Source organism: Vanellus vanellus, assembly GCF_965231255.1.
Source record: "Vanellus vanellus genome assembly, chromosome: 10".
Classification (NCBI taxonomy): Eukaryota; Metazoa; Chordata; class Aves; order Charadriiformes; family Charadriidae; genus Vanellus; species Vanellus vanellus.
The window spans coordinates 20,755,879-20,779,095 of record NC_138915.1 but is presented as its reverse complement, the minus strand read 5'-3'; the positions used below and the strand labels follow the sequence as shown (position 1 = coordinate 20,779,095).

General features: G+C 47.3%; 1 protein-coding gene across 1 annotated transcript in view; it reads right to left on the bottom strand.

Annotated features, from left to right (window-relative positions):
- MCF2 (MCF.2 cell line derived transforming sequence) overlaps positions 1 to 23,217 on the bottom strand; it is a gene marked incomplete at its 5' end in the record, with an annotated part of 60,775 nt that overhangs the window by 19,122 nt on the left and 18,436 nt on the right. The window contains 13 exons of the mRNA XM_082488335.1: positions 1,100 to 1,166; positions 1,411 to 1,499; positions 1,887 to 1,975; positions 5,226 to 5,397; positions 5,545 to 5,736; positions 7,147 to 7,338; positions 8,525 to 8,644; positions 9,010 to 9,124; positions 9,366 to 9,490; positions 12,244 to 12,393; positions 14,182 to 14,298; positions 15,417 to 15,536; positions 22,427 to 22,517. Of these exons, the coding sequence (XP_082344461.1) occupies positions 1,100 to 1,166; positions 1,411 to 1,499; positions 1,887 to 1,975; positions 5,226 to 5,397; positions 5,545 to 5,736; positions 7,147 to 7,338; positions 8,525 to 8,644; positions 9,010 to 9,124; positions 9,366 to 9,490; positions 12,244 to 12,393; positions 14,182 to 14,298; positions 15,417 to 15,536; positions 22,427 to 22,517 (1,639 nt within the window). The remainder of the gene's footprint in view (positions 1 to 1,099; positions 1,167 to 1,410; positions 1,500 to 1,886; positions 1,976 to 5,225; positions 5,398 to 5,544; positions 5,737 to 7,146; positions 7,339 to 8,524; positions 8,645 to 9,009; positions 9,125 to 9,365; positions 9,491 to 12,243; positions 12,394 to 14,181; positions 14,299 to 15,416; positions 15,537 to 22,426; positions 22,518 to 23,217) is intronic.

Below are 23,217 nucleotides of genomic sequence, written 5' to 3'. Positions count from 1 at the left end.
ACATCCTAACCGTGGAGCAGGGAGAAGGCACGGCCAGTGCTCAGGACCGTCGCTGCAAAGAAGACTTCAAGAAGGCCACTGGCCACAGCTCGAGCCGGCCACGCTAGTCACCCGGCCTTGCACAGAACTGAGGTCCTTTTAACACGAGTGGCAAAAATGTTTGCAAAAACGTATTCAGTGTGTACGGCATAGCTTCTCTGCTGTTCCAAATTAATCTCTCACACTCGCTATGGCTGGGATCAATATTCCTTACACTAAGCAGGCATTCTGTAGTTGATAAAGGATGCAGGAGAAGATAAGTATCTGGAAAACCAGTCATTTATATTTAACCACTGCAAGCAGGCTTCCCTCTTTCAAGGAAACGCTATTTTCAGAAAATTTAAGTCTATCTGTCTATTTTTCTCTCTCTACACCTGACATGCACAGCAATAAATCTGCGTACCTGCCAACCGCCTTATCATATAGACTGCGGTTGAACAAAAAAACCCCAATCAGTGCAGGGCAATTACATGTAACCGCCTGCAGGCAAACAGATTTATCTCCTGCTTGCTCCTGGGTGATGCAAGGCTGGGGGAGAGCTATTTAACAGCCGACTTGTTTTGGCCATCAGTGAGAGTTATTTTGGAATAAAGTAGAAGCGTCTAAGATGGCAGCATGAGAAATTATAATCTGGTTTCCAAAGAATTGTGCGTTATTCGCAAACTTCACAGTATCGGGACAGAGTCCTCCCAAGGATAAAACACAAGCTTCTTTCTTTTGTCTCCGAAAGGTAAAAGAAATTAGGGAAAAGTTAAAAATAACAGCGTTTTGTACGTTTTTCCAGGCACCAATAAAACTAATTACCAGTGCTTTTGTGTACAAACAGAAGGCTTCTCCCTCATTCTAGATGAAAAGCTCATCCTGACACCAACTGTTCCCGCAGATGCCTCCAACAAAGAAAAGCCAGGGAGAAAACTTGAACATTTATGACTAGCTTGGGATCTGACAGTCTGGTAGAAACCTGCCCCATCACATTTTTGCTTAGTCTGACAGAGTGGCAGGTGCCCTTTTGTACAAGTCACCGGGGAACAGTAATGAGCAACCTGAAGATGTCACTCACCGTCAAAACAGTGAAGAGTTCCTCTACGTACACTCTCTCAGTTTCTATAAGCTCATTTATGACGTGGCTAAAATAAAGGGGAAAAAAAAAAAAAAGCAGCGTATCATTTTTATGGCTGTAAAAAAGCCCACAGGCAACCAGTGCAGTTCAACAAGCCCAAAACATAGTGCGATCTCATGAACAACCGACACGGGGATGATAAGACAGGCAAAAGCGCAAGAGATGGTCAGGCTGGAGGAACACGTGGATGGGGCAAGGACTGGCCAGAAACAAACAGCATTTTGAGTGATGTAAACAGGGTGCAAGCCTACCCTTTTAGTATATCTAAGTTGTCATCGCTGTCTGAAATAAAAGACTGCAAGGAATTCCGTTTTTCCTGATAGTCGTGCATTACTTCAATCTGGAAGAGAAATAGTACATAAACCCCCCAAAATACTGGCAATGTAATTCATCAGTGCAGAGACCAGAGACCAGTTGCCACAGGGGAAATATCTGCGGATGTGGAGTTTTGCTAATAGACATCACTGTTATGCAAAGAACAAGTTCAGGCAATAACACACAGGAAATCGATATCTGCAACTTGGAAAAACAATCCAAGATAGATCTGAGGTGCTGGACTAATCCAACTAAACCATACAGATATGAAAGGGCTTTTGTTGTTCGGGCGTTTTTTTTAAGAAAAAGAAAAGAGCGTCTTCAACTCCAAAGTCTAAGTGCAATCAATTTTTAGAAGGGTTTCAGTTTTTCAGTGTATAAAACTGATTCAGATTTCATGAATAATTTTTACCTTGCGAGAACTTGGAGTTTTTCTTGACGTTTTCTTCCCAGGGAGAGAGAGATCAAATGAAAATTTCAAACTGGAATTAAAATCCACACCTTGGGTGGAAAAAAAACATAATTACGTAATGTACATCTATAGTGAAAGGAGATGGTTCAGACAGAAACTAGCAAGTCACAAACAAAAGTGGGATACATTTTAAGAATGAATAATTAGCCAATTCTACAAGCAAACTGACAAAATAAAGGGTATAATCTCAAACAATACTGAACACCAAATAACACAAATCACACGGATGGTCATAAAGGTTACAAAGTAAAAATTAATCAGAAAAAAACCCAAAATGTCCATGAAGTGAATATTGTAATTGAAACCTAACAAAGTCTGTGAAGACTGTGCAAATGATAGAAAACCATAAAATCAAATAAACTACCAAAAGGAACATCACCTGCTGGGATACTGTTTTAAAGTCCTTTTATGAACGTAGGGCAAGATGCTCAGCTGGTATAAACAGTTCCTCCACCTCGGAAGAATTTATTGCTATTGTCAGTGAATAATTACAACCTGTAACATTTTGGGCTACAGAGGTAAATTGGAAGCTTAAAAATAAAACATCCATCTCCCCAACGAGTTATATGGCATCTTTCAAATATTTCTCATTCCTGAATTGTTAATACGCCAATTCTTCACCAAAAGGGTCTTTTTCCCCTGACGTGAATGGCCATAATGAATTTCTCCAGCTCTGGGGGGGGTCTGTCGCACAGAGGCGACGCGGCAGAGGACGGGGGAGCAGGCAGCCAGGACCGAGAGGGGACCAACGATGACCCATTCCGGTGGTGGCAATGCGTCACGCCGGCTCCAGCCTCGGCGACGGTGCCACGCGGCAGGCTGCAGCCCCGGTGGCTGAACCAAATTCCGAGACGGACCAAAAATAAACACATTCGGATGTGCAATATTCCCCTTATTTACAAAAAAAAAAAAAAAAAAAGAAAAAAAACAGGCCAACAAAGTACAACTTTCTTTAAAAATGTGGACCGATGAAGTATCTTTCCATCAGGGTGCATAAAGGTCTCACAGCACAGAGGAATGCAACCGCAGCCGTGCCTAGAGCGAGGGTTCGAACAGCGCTGACACCGAAGAGCCACCTTTTGCGAAGCAGAAGATGTAGGGAGAAAAAAGGATGCAGAGGAAGGCAAATGCCCGTGGGGAGCGGGCGCCCCACCTTCAGACGGGGTCGCCGCGAGACAAAGCTGCTACGAGTTCCCGCGCCCGTGGGGCATCAAACCTCCGCTTGCAAACACGCGGCGTGAGCAAGCAGAGAGATGTGGGTGCTGGCGAGCAGATCGGAGGCGTCCCTGGGGGGCGACCCATCGCGGACAAGAAAACCCAAAAGAAATGAGGACTTGCCAGTGGTCCTACTGGGAGACTCCCACCGGGAGGAAGGGAACATGGAGAGGAAGTTAGGTGAGATGTGGTCACCCGCTGCAGCTCCGTGTTTTGTTGCATGAGTGACTTTACTCCAGCACTCAGCCCCGCTGCACCGCTTCTGCACACCTCGCTACGCTTCACGGCTCAGCATAGGGCAGGTTTAATCTTCCCCCCCCCCCCCCCCCCCCCAAAAAAAAAGTGGTTTCAGAATTAGACCCACATTTATCAGACAGGCTTCACATCCAGGGCAAAGATGAAAGAGGAAGCGTCCGTCCTCAGACAGAGAAAGAAGTTGGGGGGGAGGGGGAGGGAAATGAAAGAAAGAAAGGAAAAGAGGACAAAAGTAATGTGCTGAGAGGTGGTTTGGTTTCCAGCCATGCCGTAAAGCCCATCCATCTCAAAGCGCTCCCGGCGGAGCCCAGCGTGTGTCTTTGACACCGCACATCACGCCAGCAGGCCTGCGGCATTTTGATGTTCTGTGTCAAACAGAGGCCTTATTAAAAAGCTCTCTGAGCACCATCTATCCAAAGAGGAGCCTTTTGTCTTTCCCCGCTTGCTGGCTATGCTCATTTCAACACACTTGATCATCTCTTTCAGGAAGAGGATTAATGGAGGGTACCTGTGCTTTGCAGGCGACCGAGTGCCTTTGCTAGAAAAACCGGCATCCCATAAAGGCGTGAAATAAGTGCAGCTGATTGATGATGGTCTCACAACATCCCACGGAGGTGGCCACCCATCTACCCCCACTCCTTAAGTCAATAATTCCTCCTCCATACACTCCTGTCTGTAGAAAGCTGGAAAAGTTACATTAGGTAGAACGGGCAATACTCTAGTTTAAAGACTCAGCTTTTTTCCTGGTTGAGGAAAGGGGTTCGGAGGGCAGTGTGGTCCAGGGAAGGTGCCACCAGCCTGGGCAAAGGAAATCGGCGATTTATTCGCCGCGCTGGCCTGCACCCATTCCTCACATCACACCTAGCTTCGCTCCCATCCCTCCGCTAGCGGGGCTGTTTGCATCAGTCACTCCCGCAATGGGAGCCACCTGTCCTCCTTGTATGACACCTTCTACAAATCACCGTAACCGATATTCATTAATTCATCGTAAAAAAAAATGTGTTAAAACACAAATATTTAATTGCTTTATGCAGTCAGATCACTGGATTTAATATTCCCACGTGACTTAGCACGAACCTGGTTTAAAATACACGGACGTCACTTTGGAATACTTTTTAATTCTGATACACGCAGGGCTGCCAAGGATGAATGTTTTAATGTTATCATTTAAAGCTTACATTGTGCCACATCCCATTACCAAAATCAAGGCAGAACATTCAGCGACCTCAGTTCAACCAGAATTTGCACCTTTATAGGCATTAATTATTCCACAACTGGGATTTAAGGAAGACATTCTCGAGGCATCAAAGGGAGTTAAGCATCCAGCTTCTCATTTCCGCTCATGAGATTTGAGCTCGTTTCTCCAAGCTCCTTTGCAAACATCAGTCTAACTTAACGTCAGTTGCAGCTCAAGACAGTTATGGAGACTGTCGCAGAGAACAGGTACGCTAATAAATTTATAAACCTTGCCCTTTTTCCCTGTAGTGCTAATTCCCCAGTTTTCAGCCCGGTAGGATGCTAGTAAAGCAGAACTGAAAGTATGCGCTGTTTACAGGTCTCTTTTTTCACGGAGTAGGAAGCGAAAATAAATACCAAGCAACCAGCACCATTCTTCAACACCGGTACGGGAAAGCTAGACACAAAAACTGGAAAGATAATAAATCATCTCCTATACACGTAGCATTATTCAACAACTCTGTCTCAGCCAGCAAGGTCTAGTTGGCTTCTCAAAAACCATCCTTAGCCTTCCTCTTCCTGCCTCAAAGCAAAATTGTCATCTGAAAATACCATAAACTTTAAATATTTTACCATGTTTAGGAGAGAATAACGGTGATTTTGATCTCGGTGGATTTTCTGGCCGAGGGGCTACTAATTGGACCGGCCGCACGTGTTTATCCAACAGCTTCTTGAAGCAAGACTGCCGATTCTCAAACATGCTTCGAACGTTTTCAAGCTTGACCTGCACTGACTGTATCTGGCACTGTAGAGAGTGAAAAAGACTCCCGTGATCAAATAACAACCATTATTTTGCACTTTGACCCCAAACCAGAGGACTATAAAGCTGAGGACACTGCAACACAGTCCGATCTTGCTTTTGACTTGTTAAGGAGCTGGAGGGGTTGCTTACCTTCAATTCTGATGTTAAGATTGACTCAAAATCGTAGTGTAGGGCTTGGGGATCATGGTTTAAGTAGGCTGAAGAGCTTTCAAGAAATCTTTCTATGTCCTGGAGAGCTTTCTGAGCGCCTTCTTTAGACTGGCACTTATCCATCTGCTGGTTGGCGAGCAGGTAGGCGCCTTCGTCACAGCACTGCAGAGCCTGGTGACAGCACGGTGCAAACACAGGGAGAGAGACCATGAGCGGCCACCCCTCCTGAATCAAGGTTCCCGTGAGGAATATCATTTACCGGATCCGTATTTTCAACATGGAGCTAGTTAGTACTCCTAAAGACCTCAGCAGCTATTGTGTTTTGATTAGAAAGTAGAAAGGCTGCGTTTTTTTCTGGAGGGTGACCACACTCCTCAACCTACCCAGTCAAGACGCGCTCCCACTTGCACCTGGATAAAACCAGTGGTATGACTGGCACAGAAGCACTATTTATTTGAACCAAATGATAAGCAAATCTTTATTTATCCAACCCAGAAAGCTGAAGGGGGCACTACAGCGTTTACAAGCGCAGACCTGAACTGAGAGGAACGACCAAAGTAACTGCATTCATATTTTTTTTAAAAAAAACAAGGATTTTAAATTGCAGTTTAAAGTTCTACATTCAACACGCACAGGTCATAGCTGAACACCAGGCTGGGGTTCGGGTGGCAGTGGCACACTGTGGTGTGCACAGTCGTGAGAAGATGCTGTGGCCCAGAACGACCGAGGACCTCCAGTGCCATGAAGGGCGAGGAAAGCCGTGGAGAGCAGCAGCATGGTGTGCTCCAGCAGAGCCCACCGGTTAGACCACCAGCACCAACCCGGACCACAAGGAGCCCAGGAGAGGACACTGCCCTGCAGCTGAGGGGCTGCCGATGAATCCTCCATCCCCGCAGATTGATGCAATATTGAAGTGGAGCACACAGAGAAAAAAAACAAGTTGCCTACTGCCCCGAAACGGTGATATGGAACAGGGTCAAACTTCACTGCTTCTCTTAATGGCCTCGAGCATTTTACAGCCATGTGCCTTCTGGCCTAATTAGCGTGAATTTCCCTAAATGAATATTTGATGCTGATTAAGATATCAAAGAGCGTCGGAGCCCCATGACTCCACTTCCATGCTAGCACACAGCAGCTGCGCCTACCTACCAATCTGTCACCTTATTTTACAGTCGGCTATGTTCGTTCTTAATAAATCCCTAAGAAAAAAGCGCTGGAGTTTATCTGCAAGCATCACCTCAATTGCACTGGGTGTGAAAACCTCGAAAGTCAATTAATACATGGATGCAGCATGAAAGCATGACCAAGAGCAGCAGCTGAACTTGGGTGTTCCGAATTGCCCTCCGGAGACGCCCACCTCTTTCTGCTGACTATTCACAGCACCAACGGGTATCTGTTTGTGAACTTCACCAGCTCAATGAGGGGTGAACCACTCCTCCAGCCTCTGGGGAACACTTTTCTACCACGACCAGCCAAAGCAAAGCTGCACATTTCAGATGCTTCCAGCTAAGGAGCGGAGAGGCTAACCCCACGGAGAAGCTAACTGTCCACTTCTCAGGGCACCGTGTCTCTGAACTCTACCTGCTGAAGGCGGGTATGAAGATCCAAGGTCTTCTGCAGCCGCATCTGCTTCCTTTTGATCTCATCAGACAAGACATCAGAATGGTGCCGCAGCTCGTTGCACTGCTGGCAGATTAAGTTGAGCGCGTAGTGATGATTTGCTGCTAGCTGGTGTCCGTGTAGTATCACCACCTGAGCCTTCCCTATCAGGTCCTTCGGGGAAAAGAAGAGAAAGGATTGCACGCTTACTGAAATAATGCCAAAATACCTACATGTAACAGCATGCACTTCCTCGTCTTACCAGATTTCAGGTACACCTGGAGACGACTGCCACTAGCAGCAGCCAGAATGGGTGGCTTACGCAGCATAAAATGGCACCCATCATCTGGGAAACAAGACACTTTTGCTATCCAAAAAAAGAGGATGAGGAAGAAAACAGTATTTCACCAAAGTGGCAACGCTGTGGACGGCTGCTGGCAATGCGCTGCTGCCGCCCCCGGGAACCGCACTCTGAAAAAGCCGCAGCCGATGTCCAGTTGAGGCACACTATGCTCATAAGCGTGAAAGGGAATTCCAGCGGTTAAGGTGTACGGTGACAATAAACCAGGCCCTTTGCAGCAAAGCGTGGTGCAAAGGGCATGCTATCTCGCCTGCACTTTTTCGCCAATGTAACGGTCACGTCTTCTCCAGGGTTGGCCTTCTGCTGGGACTGCTGCCCCGCCGCCCCCCGTCGGCCTGGCCTTTGGCTCCTCCGCCCTCTCTCCACAGACATTGCTTCCAAACAGCCAAAAAGCCTTAGACCTTTCCCCGAGGGCTCTTATTTTCAAAGAAGCTGCTGGGGGTTGTGTCCAGATCCCTCAGGATTTCTCCACTGACCCTGGCCCATGTGCCAAGCACATCCCTTTGCACAAGCCACATCCTCAGTTGGCCTCGTGTGAATCACCTCTCTTCACTTTTCTTTCCCCTGCATCTCTTAGTCTTCATCCATATGTGATGTTCAAATCACAGGCACATCAAGACAGCAACTTTTTTGCCTCTCCACGTGCCTGGTAACAAGTCTCTGCCTATTAGCACTGCTGAAGCACTTAGCATATAAATAATTCTTCTTCCAGCTCATTAACTCCCACGCCTCCCTATGTTCAGACATTTATCTGTTCTGGATTTTCACGGTGGCTCAGCAATTTATTTTAACTATGATAATTAAATACCCCCTTCCTGGCTTTCAGAGTGATCACAGCATTGCTGCGCAGCGCAAAGACGTGAAATCAATCCTTTTGTGCAGCCTCTTACCAACGAATTACACCAGAACCAGGTAATTTCAGAAAACACCTCCTACCACAAAGACAGACTGCACCTCTTGTGTTTCATTAGTGCCTCTTTCTCTGAAAGGTTATCTCACCTGAGCCATACCATCGAAATGAGCCAAGTCCTTGAGCCTCTGTTTTACTTGGGGGACACCGTCGCCAGTGTCGGGCAGCTCCGCTTGCTGACCCATTAAAAACTCAATGGCATTCTTGACCTAGACACAAAGAAGAAGACTGCTGCAAAAGGATACAAAGCACAGGCAGAAAATCATTCTCAGGCCAAAATTAATCACGCTTCAGCAAAGACTGTTAAATCCGGTAATAAAACTAGTGTCCAAGAACTAATTTCTAAATTCAGGGATGCTTCTATCAGCAAAACCTATGCGACTGCAGGGCAGTGATACCGAAATTAGCTCTGAGCGAGGAAGCACAGTGGTCTCCCCAAGCTCGCCAGCCCTGCCGGAGCCAAGGAACGGCAGCATAAATTAAACGCTCTCAAAATAAAAAGCATAAAAACTTCTCTCCCCTCCTTTTCGCCTCCAGCTCTTCCTTCGGCCAACAGAAATGCATCTGATCGTACCTCTTGAAAACTTTGCTCAAACTTCCACAGTTGCAAATACTGCTCCATTTTTAATTGATGTTTTTCCCAGAAGCCATCAAAAGCAGTCTCCATCTCACGCAGCTGACCCAGTAACCTTGGGCACAGAGAAAGGATAGGATTGGAACAATTTGCAAATAGAGGACAAGAAGAGATGGACAAGCCCTAGAGATCACCTGTTCAGGTCTTCTGCACCCAAGCTCTCACGACAAGTCAACAGACATGTATACGACTTGTGAAGATCTCAGGGGGAATTTTAACGAAATCAGACATATGCTTAAATAACTTGCGCGTTTCCACTCAAAAATCAGGCAAACTAGGAGCCATAGCGCACTCACCGATTCACGGTCTCCCAGTCCCCAGGCCTCTCGCGGTGTTGGTCCTGACTGCATTCCCCGGAGTCAGGCTCTTCAAAACTGCTCAAAAGCAGTTTTCCCTCTTTTGTGACCGCCGTAATATCTTCCTGTACAATGCAAAACATTGTTGATTCAGGCTACTTTTTGTGAGGTAAGGGTACGCCTTTTCGCGTTTCCCCTGCCTCAGTTCCCCCGTATGAAATGAAGCCCCATCAGACCAAAGGACGCCCAGCAAGACATTTTAGCCCCCTTAACACTGGGTTAAGCCCTTGGCGCTGGAAGAGGCTGAAGCATGGACTGGTCACCAGGCTGGGTGGAAACCAGCAAGCATGAAAACATCAGGCCACAAAATGAGTCAAGAGGCAGGAGGACAGCGCTACCACAGGTCTCTCCTGGTGAGCAGGTGGGTTTGTATTAGCTATCTGTCCACACGTTCCTGTATTCAAGCAAGTATTTCTTCAGCTTGGAGGCTGTGCTTCTCCATCAAGGTCATCAAAGGAGGCTGTAGGAAGAGCAACCCGTAGTGGTACAATGCTGGTACTGAGACCAGGCCAACCCCCTTGGTGTGTTCATTAGCATGAGCTGAGCTGCTTTGTCCTGTGCTGAGCTCAGCCCCAAAGCAAACAGGGGCATTTAGTCAATTATTTGCAGAAAAAAAAGAGACCAAATGCAGAGGTGAGAAGGAAGGAGAAAATGGATGTGGCTGACGAACCGAGTTGGAAGGAGCCCTGAAGGAAAGACCTCTGCATGGCTCCATTGGAGAGCCAACTCCTGGAGGAGTAAGAGCCCAGATTTCTATTGCAAGAGAAACCATGGCAAAACCACTTTAGGGAGAAGATTCAGAAAGCACAGTCTTGCTTAAACATCTGCCCGCCCCAGATAGCTCACAGCAACCTAAACATAACAGCATCTTCAGGGCAGCAGCCCAGGAGCAGGAGGACACGGCCAGAGGAGCTTCTCCTCTCCCACACACAAAGTGTCCGCTGCCGGTTTGCATTCCTGCCACTAAAACATCACGGAAGATGACCGCAAGGCAAACTCCCCCCTCCGTCTCCTTTCGATACTGCCACATCCAGGAGACTCAAAAGGGAAGAGGAATTAGGCAGCGCGCTTTAGACCGCAGGTGGCTGCTGTTTCGTCCTCTTACATCTCACTCTCCAGAGCCCGGCGCTCCCCTTTTGATTCAAAGCCTTTCATTATACGTCCCACAAAGTAGCTCGACTGTCAAACGGGTGTTAACTTGATTTTTTCCCATTCAGTATATCAAAGAGGTTAATTTCTTAGTTACTCCGTTCAATTAATTTCTGTCATTTTTGCATTGTTTGCAACCAGCTTCTGTTCGGTATCGCAGCTACATAAATTATTCTGATCGACTCATTATTTGAATTCAGGAATCAGCTGTACCAATCTTGGGGTTGTCATGAGAGAGACAAGGATCCCATGTCTTGCTGTCACCACAATCTGTGCAGTTTCTCATCTGCTTTCATCTTTCACGGACTTAGAAGGAACAAAAGAAAAAAGCCAACGGACTTCATTTCAGTCAAAAGCCAACGAATGCTTTTGATATTTGAAATTAATAGACGAAGCACTGAAAGCAACAGATGCCTTGTAGGGAGCGCTGCTGTGCTTTATATGCAAATGAAAACACGTGATGTGTTTTATTTCTCCACAGAGGAGAGTGTGCATTACTGACTGGCTTATATACAGGGCCACATTGCGCAGCCGATATTTGCCCCCCGCGCTTGGGCTATAGTCCTGAGCATGAAGTTTAAGTCGGTAAGTCATATTGCGATACGCGTAGCTGCCGTTTTATGCTACGGCTCTCCTCATTTTCAAAGAAGAAATAAAGGACTGTTGGCAGTATCTATAGCGATACTTTCCACACATCGGGACATACATTTATGCCTACACACAGCACACTCGGGATGTCATTTTGCATACTTCTTACAGGCAGCCTCCCGGGAGCTCACTGTCACGCTAACGACAAATGATTATAAATGAGAATAGATACACTTCTTTGACTTACGTAAACGCATCCTGTCATAAAGCAAAGGGCCTCATTCTTCAGCCGCACAGCACGGCTATTAACACGGGAATCACTTCTGAAGGGAGGGTCCGGGGACAAGCCTGTGCCGTCCCCAGAAGGATGCAGAGGCAGCAAAGACAGAGCAGCAGCTGGCTGCACCACCGCTGCCTCTAACTCCCGCAGTAATTCTAATCGCAGTCACAAATAGGTGAAAAAAGAATCTTAAAACACTAAAGACACGAACGTTGTTTAGGATGAAACCTGGAGGCTCACGTGGAGCCAGGCACCGCATCAGGAGTGCTCTGTACCACGCGCTCGCACCAAATCGTCACCCCGGAGGCTCTCCAGCACAGTTCCCCTAAGTCCCACCAGCGAAGCGGCATCAGGCAGAGGGACCTGGGGACAAACCATCCCTCCAGACCCACTGATGACCTCTGCGTGCAGCTTCCTTTGGCCGTGGGGGGTGAAGCGGAGGGAACCCCCCCGGGGGAAGGGCCCCCCCCGGGACGAAGCCTCCCAGCCGCCCTCCTGCCCGCGCGCCCTGCCGAGCCCCCGGGGGAGCCCACTGCAGACACCACCTCCCGCAGCCAGCCAGGAGGCGGCGGCTGAGACACTTTGCTGGATGCTGGCAGGGTAATCTGCTGGCGTGGATGGCAAATGTGAGGGTAACATATAGAAACGGTCACGCTGTGTTTTGTTTTGTCTGTCAACACGTACACAGGCACGGGAGGGAAGGAGGAGCGAGCGCCAAACAGGCAGTCAGACCCCAGAAATCCCATCGCGCCGCACAAACGGGCGCCGGAAACGTGCGGCTGAGCTGCTGCCGGGACATACCTTGAGCTGGTAGTACTTCTCCGTGCGCAGGGCCAGGATGCGCTCGATGGAATACATGTCGTCCGGTAGCTCGGTCTCCGCCAGCTCCGTGCCAAAGGATTGTAACATCTGTGCAATTTCCTTCACGGTTAGTGCAAAACTCTCTATCGCCTGGTGGGAGACGATACTTGCAATCAGCTTGGCATTCAGGGTATTCCTACAGCTCATTAGGAGTGCACCAAGAGCCAAGGCTGAGATCTGCAGGGGAGCCCCACAGTTTGCTCCGGGACACGTGGGTGGGATGTCCACTGCAGACGGAGCCGACGCGTGCTGCGGTGCAGTAGCGAGTGGCCACCAACACGTGGCCAAGTGGCTTTTAGCGCAGACTGACTCCACAACAGGGACTTAAATAAGGATAGTATTGGGCAGATACACCTCTGCTTTGTTTTCTGCTGCCTGTTCTTGTGCACTCTGAGATTTTTCCTACCACGTATTGGAGGTCTATAGCAGAAGCCACCATAGGATCCATCTCACTTATTCCTCTAATCCCTCTTCTATTATTCTTCTCCTCCAGTTAACCCACACTGGGCACTACCTCCAGGCAGTAAGGCTTTGGAGATGCGTTTGGCTTCTTGGTGATGGATGTTTGCAGCTTTGCAAGCCCAAATGGCGGGTTACAAGGCAGTCTGGCATCACGGCCACCTCATCCACAGCTTCACCAAGAGGACAAGGGAGGGAGCCAAGCAGCGTGCCGGAGACAAACTGGAGACAGCAGGATGGAAGTGAGTGCTGCTGGTACCTCCCCAGCACATCCCAGACAGCCACTGGGAGCTCTGGACACCAAATGGCTCACACCCCACGGGGTGAGGTGGGGCTCTCCCGGCCCCGCTCACAGCTCCGGCTGTGCTTTTGAGAATGGGGTAATAAACTCAAATGTAACTGATTGCATTTATGTTTTCTTTAAACCACATGTATTTTCCATGGATATCTCAGGGAACATTTTATGAGCACACTACACGGGCATTTTGAGAGAGGTTTTTCATACATTCTACCATACGCAGCTACAGTCTAGAAACTATCCTTTTCTTAGATTAACATTTTTTGTCATTCATTTTGCCATTTTTGTCTCCAAGTGTGAGAGCTATGCCATTATCACTTTAACACATCATGCAAAAGAACAAAACTGAGCCAAAAATTTCAAAAATTCATTAGTTTGGCAGTGCATCAGCGTAAACTGGCACAAAGTTAATGCCACAAGCAACGGCTTGAGTGATTCCAGCTACAACGCCTTGTGCTTTTGTCTTTACACTGAGCTCCACATCTGCTGGTATGGGTGATGTGGCAGGAGAAGGGGCAGTAGGATGTCTGGAAAATTATTCATTAGTGCTTTGATTTGTTGGGAAGGTAAGTGGGAATCCAATCCGCTATCAATCTGGAAGACAAAGTCCCAGTGAAAACCAAGAGAGTACAGGAGGCACAGAAACACACAGCAAGGCACAGCTCAGGGAGTTAAATCCCTGATCCCTGCTAATGTTAAAGGAAAATTCTTGCAAAGAAAAGAAAATAAAAGGAAATCTGAACCCTCTGCGTTCAGTTAGTATGCAGAGAGCAGTGTCACTGCCCTGGTTCCCAAACACATTTGTGATATTAATCACATGAAGTGACCATTATTTAAAAAACAAAACAAAACTATTCTGTATCTACCATTAAGGGAATTTTAATAAAGACTTAGGAAGACAGATCTTTCGGCAGCAGTTTCAAAAGGAGCCTGAGGGAGTTAATCATCCATTTCCCTTACAAACCCATCAAGTGCCTAACACCACTCGACTCCTTTGCAGATCCGATCAAGAAGATGTAGTTGGCTTCAGGGGTTCCTTTCAGCTACCCATTGCTCATGGCCTTCCAGAAAAGCTTCCTCAATCCATCCCCAACACCCAAGCGCCCAGCCCCGGTACGTACAGTCCTGAAGATGACCCACTCGCTGTGGCAGTACTCCAGGGTACCTCCAAACTCCGGGGTTAATTGCTGCTCATCAATGTATGTCAGCAGGTCGCTAACGGAGCTCAGCATAACAACCTGCAAACAAAGCAACACCCTTAGTTGGTTGATCATCGCTTTGACTCAAGTCATACACAGATCAAGCCTACAAATATTTTATGTATCTAAAAACTAGGTTTGTTCTAAATATTGTTCTACAGCATAAGCTTCTTCTTACGCTTATGGCTTAACATGGCTTTTATTTGATGTATTTGACCATTTTTGTAAGCCAACGCTGATCTCCCAGGTACTTTCTTCCTTAAATGCAAAGCACAGTGAGATGCTGCAGTATCTGACTGCAGAACGGAGCTGGAAGCAAAGGCAATGCAGGTTTTTTCAGGGTATGACCAGTAATCTGGGAAAATATCTACATTTTAATGCATCGTGAAGCATTGGCCAACTTCACATAAATATATACCACAGCTTTTTGTGAAATATATACTCATGAGTTTTTGTGTGTCCTGATCTGCCCTGGGGATAAGTCATGATTTTTCAAAACTGTGCAAATGACAACCATTTTAGAGTGAAAGATGCAAAGTTTGTGAAAATCATGTTATTTCCTAAAGGAAAACATTGGTTTGTATTGTGGGTTTGTAATTGCGTCAACCTTAGATTCCATAAATATACTTTCCTTCTCTTAATTATTCTTATTACGTCCTATAATCAAGGTGGCTTTAGAAGTCTTGGGAACTTTGACTTGAGAATATAAAACCATTTCAGTTCCTATTTTAGAAACAAATACCAACATGATGTTGGTATGGAGTTTACACTGAGATGAAAACGGTGATTTGGAGTGGAATTCATAGTAAAAACTTCACTAGACATGTCTTTTGACTTTTCGGCCATTAAACAAATTCCTGAGTACAGTTTTACCCTCCACAGAGGGACGCAGTCTACATGGGAGATGAGGACAGGCTGAGAAGCCACCACCCACTGCCACGCTCCGCGGGGAGCAAACTGTGCACAAGGAAGCTGCAAAGTGCTACAGAAGAGATTTGGTGGAGAGAGATTCGGTGTAAATAAGGCATTTATGGCAGAGACACCCCAGTTACTCTTCACATGGGTATCTGCAGAGCGGGATACTGTCACCTTCTCAACCCGAGGCGCGCGGGCGGCCTCCCATCCCGCACAGGCACAACACCTCTGCACGCTCGTACCGGTAACTTGAGTAGAAAATCCTCCTGACTGAACCGAAATCCAATGTCAGTGAAGGTGCGCTGGAAAAACCCCGTGGGACGAAGAACCATCACTAAGTGCAGGTTCCCTGGGAAAGACGCCTGCAAGGAAACAGAGACGACGTTCAACCTGGGGACGTGGCAGGTCCAACAACGGCTTTCAAGTGCCTTGAAAAGAGGGGCAATCGTTCAGATCTTCGTATTTTTCCCTGATTGCCCCTGATAGCCTTTTCTTATTTTCAAAACAGGAGGGAGACACTGTAAGTGGTGTAGAGATCCGGGATGTAACTGCAGGAGGACTGTGCAGTCCCAACGCCCTTGGGAGCGGGCAGGAGTTCAGCCATGCACCTTGGAGGGCCACTAATTATAAACTTTAATATTATATATTGTGTTCAGCACTGTAACTTGGGGAGTGAAATTACGACTTAGCAGGGAACAGAAGGCTGGAACATCGAGGGGAATGACAGACAGATTGAGGAAGCAAAATTTATTGCCAAACTCACTAATCATCCCATAACTTCATCAAGCACACTCTTCTTGTCCCTGGTAATTACCAGGCAACATTTAATTTGTGGTAAGAATTTGGAACTTCCTGTCTACGCTGCTGAAGCCTTTTCACGAGCATATGGTTGGCAGGTGCGCTTTTAAATAGATCTGTGAAAAGGGTGCTTGAGAATGAAAAAGAATTTTTAAGAAAGTAGGAGTCACATCATTAAATTATGGATAAGTGCATGATGCAAAGAACTGAGTTAATTAAGACATATGATTTTCTCCGAGATCCTGCCAGGCCAGGTTACATTTCTGCATGTATTCCTCCTTATATTATCCTCCTCCGTTATCCTCCAAGAAAGATGATAGTAGTATCTATACCAAGGGTGAGAGTAATGAACGCGTTTAGGTATTTTGCACTGCAGGGCACTTAATCTATGCCTTCAAAACAAAGATTGCTCCCATAAACATGCATTAGCATTGTTCAAAAACGCCACGATTTACAGTTGAGATCTGACATCCATGAACTACGGAGTAACTTGTTTGCTGTGTTTGTAGGAAAGCTCATGTTGTGGCTTCCATCGCCCACAACTCCACTCAGAAATGGACAGTGACTTTTAGGATCAAATAAGCCACATAAATTCAATATATTGATCTGCTGCTATTTTAAGTAGGAGCAGAAAAAAAATAAAGAAATGAATGTGAATGAAGTGCCAAATTCTTACCCTTTGGAAGTCAACAAGAACAGTGCCAGGGACAAAGAATTGGCGTTAGAAACAAGAGCAAACCATTAAATAACGGAGCCATTTGTGCTGGCCCCAGGCCCTGGGAGCTGCACCTCTGCTACACCACACATGGTTCGCACACAACGTCTCTGAAACGGCTGCCAGCCCCAGGCACAGTGACACCTACAGCCGTGGGACACCCAAGGAACCAACGTCCAACCTCATCGAACCTCCAGATGGGCCAAAGGTCTAAACCTGGGCATGGAGTCACCAGACCTTCACAGCTCTGAGTCAGGTCTTGCCCCAGAAAGTGTAGGTGACAGGCTGCAGGTGATCCAGGTTCAGCTCTCTGCTTCAATGCCTGTTTAATTAGTTCTACAAGGAAGATCAGCTCTCCTGCAAGACAACCCCAGGCAGGCCCTCCAACAGCCCAGCTACTACATGCAGCTCTGAAGAGAAACCCATCTCGGAGACCCTGCTCGGCTCGGGATTCTTAACTTGAGCTTCCCATATTACTAGAAAGAAAATAATCCACAGGCTACTGGATATCTCCGAGGAGTTGGAGTGCTTCCTCACCTTGAGGAGAATCTCCACCTGGGATGCAGAAAACCTTCACTGAGGAAAGCACCACCAGAACTGTAGAAATTTTGAATGAACTGAAAATTTACAGCATTAATATTTCACTGGAAAGTCTCTGGCAAGCTCAACACTCGTCCTGCAGCGTGTCCCAGAGAAGCTGGCTGCCTCTCCCACCTCACCGTGCTGCTCTCCCTTGGGCCCAGTAAAGGCTGCGATTGCTCTTTGGAGGCCTGTTGGCTGACCTGGCTAGTCCTTGACACTCTTCATCCTCCGGCACGTCCCATGGCACTAGGACGTCCCAGGAAGAGACCTGTCAGTCTGCGTTCATGGCAATGTCGTGCCCATCCCTGCAGAGCTGTGTGTCCACCATGTGCCATTCCCTCACGCCCACCCTTATGCCCATGTTTGCCTCATTTTACATCCTGCTCATTTCCCAGTGGACGTTTCTCTGCAGACAGAACAGTTTCCCAACCCAACAAGGTTTTAAAGATATCACCAAGGAGCCACCACGAGCTGCAAACCTCGAAGGGCAGGGTGGGTTTTGCTCCAAGACAGGCCCTGCACCCCTGGCGTTAATGGCTCAAACTGACTTGAACCGAAGACTTGCGAAGCCAATGGTCTTACCAAGCCAACTGCTTTAAAGGAACTCAGAGGACACAATTTTAGGGCCTTCTGAGTCCATTGCAGGTGAATCCAATGGTGAAGTCCCACAGAGTTTGGGGAAAGTCACTGTTTTCAGCTCAGAAACACAACAGTGCGTTCTGGTCTCTGAACTTCAGGCTCCTACCTTGACCCCCTCCTGCAAAATGCCTCAGCAGTATCTTTAAGAAGAACAACCACCCAAAGATGCATCCCCCCCTTGGTCTTATCTCATGAACCCCCTCCATCCCGTTAACCCTGTTCGGCACTTCAAGCAGAGATGAGTCTGCTTTGCCCTCTCCTACTCCTTCAAGTCCTTTTTCACATGCACCCTTCGTGGGCAGAACAGACTCTCTGCAGGAGGGGCCCTGGGTCTCCAAACCGTACCACCCCATGGGAACCTGCAGACTTTGAGTGTCTTCTTCTACGAGCCCTTGGGCAGGAAACCCACAGCTTCAGGAAGAAGGACCAGCAGTCAGGAGGCAAGCAGAGCCACCTGCCAAAACTACACTGCAACAGCTGCAAGGTGCGAAACACCTCTCTGAGAGCAAAGGTGCCTTTGGACACCTTTGGTTTCATCAACACAGGACGCCAATGTGTCCTACACAACACACAAGAAGGGACCATAACCCGGCACTCGCATCCACCACAGGAGCCAATTCTTCTCTGATACAACTTTATGTCCCATCCACACACAACCGTATCCCTTTTGCTCCTGGATACGTTTCCCCTCAGAGGTAGCTGGGTTTCCAGGACAGGTGATGTGATTTCCATTTGGTTTAGAAAGTGTTTGGGGATTTTTCAGCTGATCTTATACACATAAGATCAAGGTCAGCACTTATGAGTAGCTAAAAAACCCCAAGAATACAGCTTTGCAAATGTTACCTTACATATTTCAAGCATGGAAAAAACCAAAATAAGCTTGCAGAAAGACAGCCACCAATCAAACCATGTCCTATGCCCTCTTGCAAACTTAAGAGAAAGAATAAAATGTTAAAAATATATCTTTTATATATATATATGAAAAGATCCATAATTCCACAGGGGTAACATTCATGAAGGGACTGTACCTTTCTTAATCACTGATACAATTCTAGTTCTTCTAAGGGCTGAAGTCTGGAGAAGTTACCTGCAAACTGAACTCTGACGCTGCTGAAGTTACTGATGGAAAAAAAAGCCCTTCCTCATAATATATTCAAGAAAGCAAGAAAGCAAAGATAAAAGGGTCCTTAATCTTGTCTTATGTATTATCTTATTATTTATAACACTACAAAGAGTCTTGCGCATTTGCCAAACTTGGGTTTACGTAACAAAACACCTAAAAAAAACACTTTAAGCCTTTGCCCTCTGCTATTGCCCTGCAGCATATCAGGAAAGACAGAAAACTATCAGCGCAATTCCACTAAATCAGGCAGTTGGCAACATTTCACTACTATTAACTATCTCACTGACCACAGACCATGCTCAGAACATTCTTCCCCTTCCGAGGACACAAATGTGTATGCTTTGAGGCTCCAGTTCATCAATTTGTTTAAATGCATGCTCAACGATAAGCACGTAGATAGCCCGAATATCATCAATATAGACGAACTGGGCGAATAACGCACAAGAAAGGGCATGCATTGAAAGCACTGGAGGTATTACCTTCTTAGTGAATATCCCATCCTTATGCATTTAATGCGATTTTTCCTAGTTTTAGGAATTCAGTATTCAGAGAATATTTTTCCCTGCAGTTCACTGGGACATTCATGAGGCTGGAAATCAATAAATGTAAAGAAAAAGTGGTATCTGCCAATAAGTTTGTTTCGGAGCGATGGAGACTGTGGCTAGTGGTCCTTGTACAGGTGCTGAAGTTGACTTTCTGCTGTCCCCCAAAGGAGAAATCACGCAACGAAACCCCAATTTGAGCTCTAACTCCCCCCAGAGCGAGAAACCAAACTCCATAGCGCTCTGCTACCTTTATTTCAGCCGCCTGCATAATCACCCCCCCCCGCAGATGCTGTCAGCGTCGCTGGTGCAGACATTCTACATTCTACCTCGCCCCCCCCATCCTCTGCCAGAGCCTTTCCCGTAGCGGCAGAGGGAGAAATGAAGCCTTTCCCACGGCGCTCCGGCAGCAGCGCCGCAGGACCGCGATGCCCCAACGCCCGCCCGGGAAGACGTTACTAAAAATACACACCACCACCACCACCACCACCCGCGATGCTCAATTAAAAATCCCTCCGGCCAAAATATTCCCCCCTCCTCCCCCCCCCCCCCCACCGGTGCACACAGGCCTCTCGGTGCGGCGGTCCTGTGTCCCCCCCCCTTTCTCCATCACCCCCCCACCCCCCCTCCCCATCCCCGTCCTTGGCCGCCGCAGCAGGGCGGGCCCGCAGCCTTACCGCATCCCTGCCGGCCCGCCGCCCGCCCCGCCGCGGGCTCGCCTCCGCCATCGCCCCCTCGCCACCAGCGGGGGCTCGGGGTGGGCGACCCCAGGCGCTCGGCGAGCTCGCCACGCTTCCCTCCCCGCCGTGAGCAGGGCAAGGCAGGCAAGCCCCGCCGGCTCCCGGCTCGCCTCCCCGGCGCCGGGCTCGCTTTTAAGGTGGAATGCCCAAAATTATGCTGCGGACGGGGCCGGCTCTTTCCTTCGAGGGATTGGGGCTCTCCCGCTTCGAGCTTTCACCCTTCCCCTTCCTCCCCTCTCCCCTGCGATTATCGTTTTGAAGTCGTTTAGGATTTTGTAGGGAAGTAAGGAGAGATGCTCCTGGCCAAAAGCGGAGGCTTGACCCCGGCGGCTTCCCAAAAAGAAGCCGTACCAGCGCGAGCCGGCTTTGCCCGCGCAATGAGAGACAGGCACAAAGAGTTAAACCAAAATCTCTACAGTCTGATATAAAATTTTTCTGGATCAGATGCACCACCGCAGAGCTGCAATTGCATATACATACGCTGGAAAAATAGGACACTCTGTGTATTTCATATTCAGCTTATTTGCGCTTCTTTATTCCAAAATTACACAAAGATCAGGAAAAAACATTTTTTTTTTTTATGTAATTGCAGCATGGGTTATGGTTTATGACTGGAAAGAAATCAAGAGGTACTTTTGCATTAGCTGCACAAAGGCAAGTCCAGTCAAACGCCTCCTGGACACAAAGGCAGCCCTTTAGGGCCAGCCCCTGTTTTTAAGGCAAAATTCCCAACTCTTAAGAACTAGTGGACACAAGTTTACTGCTCCTCATTCCTCTTTGCACAGAGCACTTCCACATTATTACCACAGGCAGCCCTCACGCTACAGGCAAAGTCACTTCTCTACGGGGACACACAGCACACACAGGTACACAAGCCAGGTGTATGCTCAAAGGCCACAAAATAATTAAATTATCTTTTTAAACACCAAAGGAATGACAATTCTTTAGAAGCTACAAATTAGGACAGGATTTTTCCACATTTCAAACTTCCAAACTATGCAAAGCAACTACATCATCCTTAAAGGATGCTCTTAGTACTAGCACCTGTTCAAACACTGGCAGCAGGACTGAATTTTGATGATCACTTTAAAGAACTGCTTTTTAAACGCTGCTTCTTCTCTAATGGTATGGGAACCATACTTGGAAATTCAGTTAGAAAATGCAGAAAAATCAGAGCCCAACATACTGACAGCGGTATCTTATGCACACCGCGAAAAGGTAACCCTCTCTTCCTTCTACCGAACACCCATCAGCAAAATGCCATCAATGCCCAGACATTTTTCACGCCAAGTTCAGCTGGACCAGTACTAAAGACTTAAAACTGCAAAAGATCAAACTTTATCAGATCTAACCAGAATCAGCTAAGGGCTTGCTTTCTCAGTACATACCATTTACCTCGTTCTCTATCAGATGGATCAATGCCTTCGATAAGCAGAAACAAAGGCAATAATACGCCCAGACCACATAGCATGGTCTGGTTGGGGAAGCATTTATCACTTAGCTTTTACTTATCCATGCATGTCTTTTCTACACCTGCATGCACTATGGTAATCCCATGCTCTGATTTCAAAAGACACAATGCATTGCTGAGCTGCAAAAAGCTTACTTTTGAGATACGTTCAGAATTTGATCATGGGCAGCACATAAACACCAGCAATAGATATTTAAAATAAGTGAATGCACACATACGCATTTAAAATAGACTTTTCCACATACAAATGCTTGTGAAGCTTCTTTTAAGAACCGAACACTTTCAATCACTGACAATTAGGTAAAATATATTCTCACTAATAACCAGCGTCTAGAAAGAACATATATGAAGCCAAACTCTCCACCCATCACAAGCGTAGAACATGGCACAAAACACACTCGAACCACTAGGAAGAAGCATAAAAACAAGCAAATGAATCAGTTAATACTCAAACAGCTCATTTACGCGCTCAAATGGGGCATAGAGCTATGACTGAATTAATTACAGGGCCATAAAACAAAACACTGCCTAGAGAGAACCATGGGCATCATTGCTCCTGGTTCCCAGTGTGCTCTGAAAGTGATACGTAATGGACACGATGACTTAGTACACGAAAAGAAATTAACGTTAAAGAGGACTTACTGCTATTTTTTGGAGAGTCATTTTGACAGATGTCCACGTGTCCAATCTTCTATCCAGGATTAGGATAAATTTGGTGTCAGACTCATGTTGACTATGAGATAAGAAAATACCAATAACCAGACAACATTTTGAGGGAATGTGACTCTGTACCCCCCCCAGAAAAAAAAAAAAAAAAAAACAAAAAAACAAACCCAAGCACACAGAATGCAAACCACATTTTGACATTTCCACAATTGCCAAAATTCGCTTTGGAAAAAAAAAAACAATCCCCCAGCAGACTCCAGCAAGAAATTTGGGAAGCCCACCTTAGAGTTAGCCCAGGGTTATGCATCACCTTTGAAATGGGCATTGGGGGGGTGGCCATGTGTTGGGCTTGAGAAGGACTTTGCAGAGGTGGGAGGCAGCCGTGCTCCTGCTGAGCAGCTCGGGGGTGGCCAGCAGCCCCCCCCCCCAGCTGTCGCCCCAAGAATCGCATCCCTGCCCTCGCCGCTGCGCTCTTCCCTCCCAGGGAGCTTGCGACCTGCTTGCCCGGGTTACAGCAACCAAGCCACCACTCCTGGCTTGTTTTGGCACAAGGCAACGGAGGTGACACCAAGGCAGGGAAGGGGGCTGCCAGCCTGGCAGGGGGAGAGGGGCGGCTGGTCCTTAACCAGGCTGGGGGGGCTTCCTGGCACCTCCCCCGGCCCCGCCGGAGGCATTTTCCAGCCCAGCCCGGGGGTTCAATTTGCAAGCGCGGGCTTCCCGCCATCCCTTTTGACACCCAAACCCTTTTGGTTGCTTTGAAATCCCCA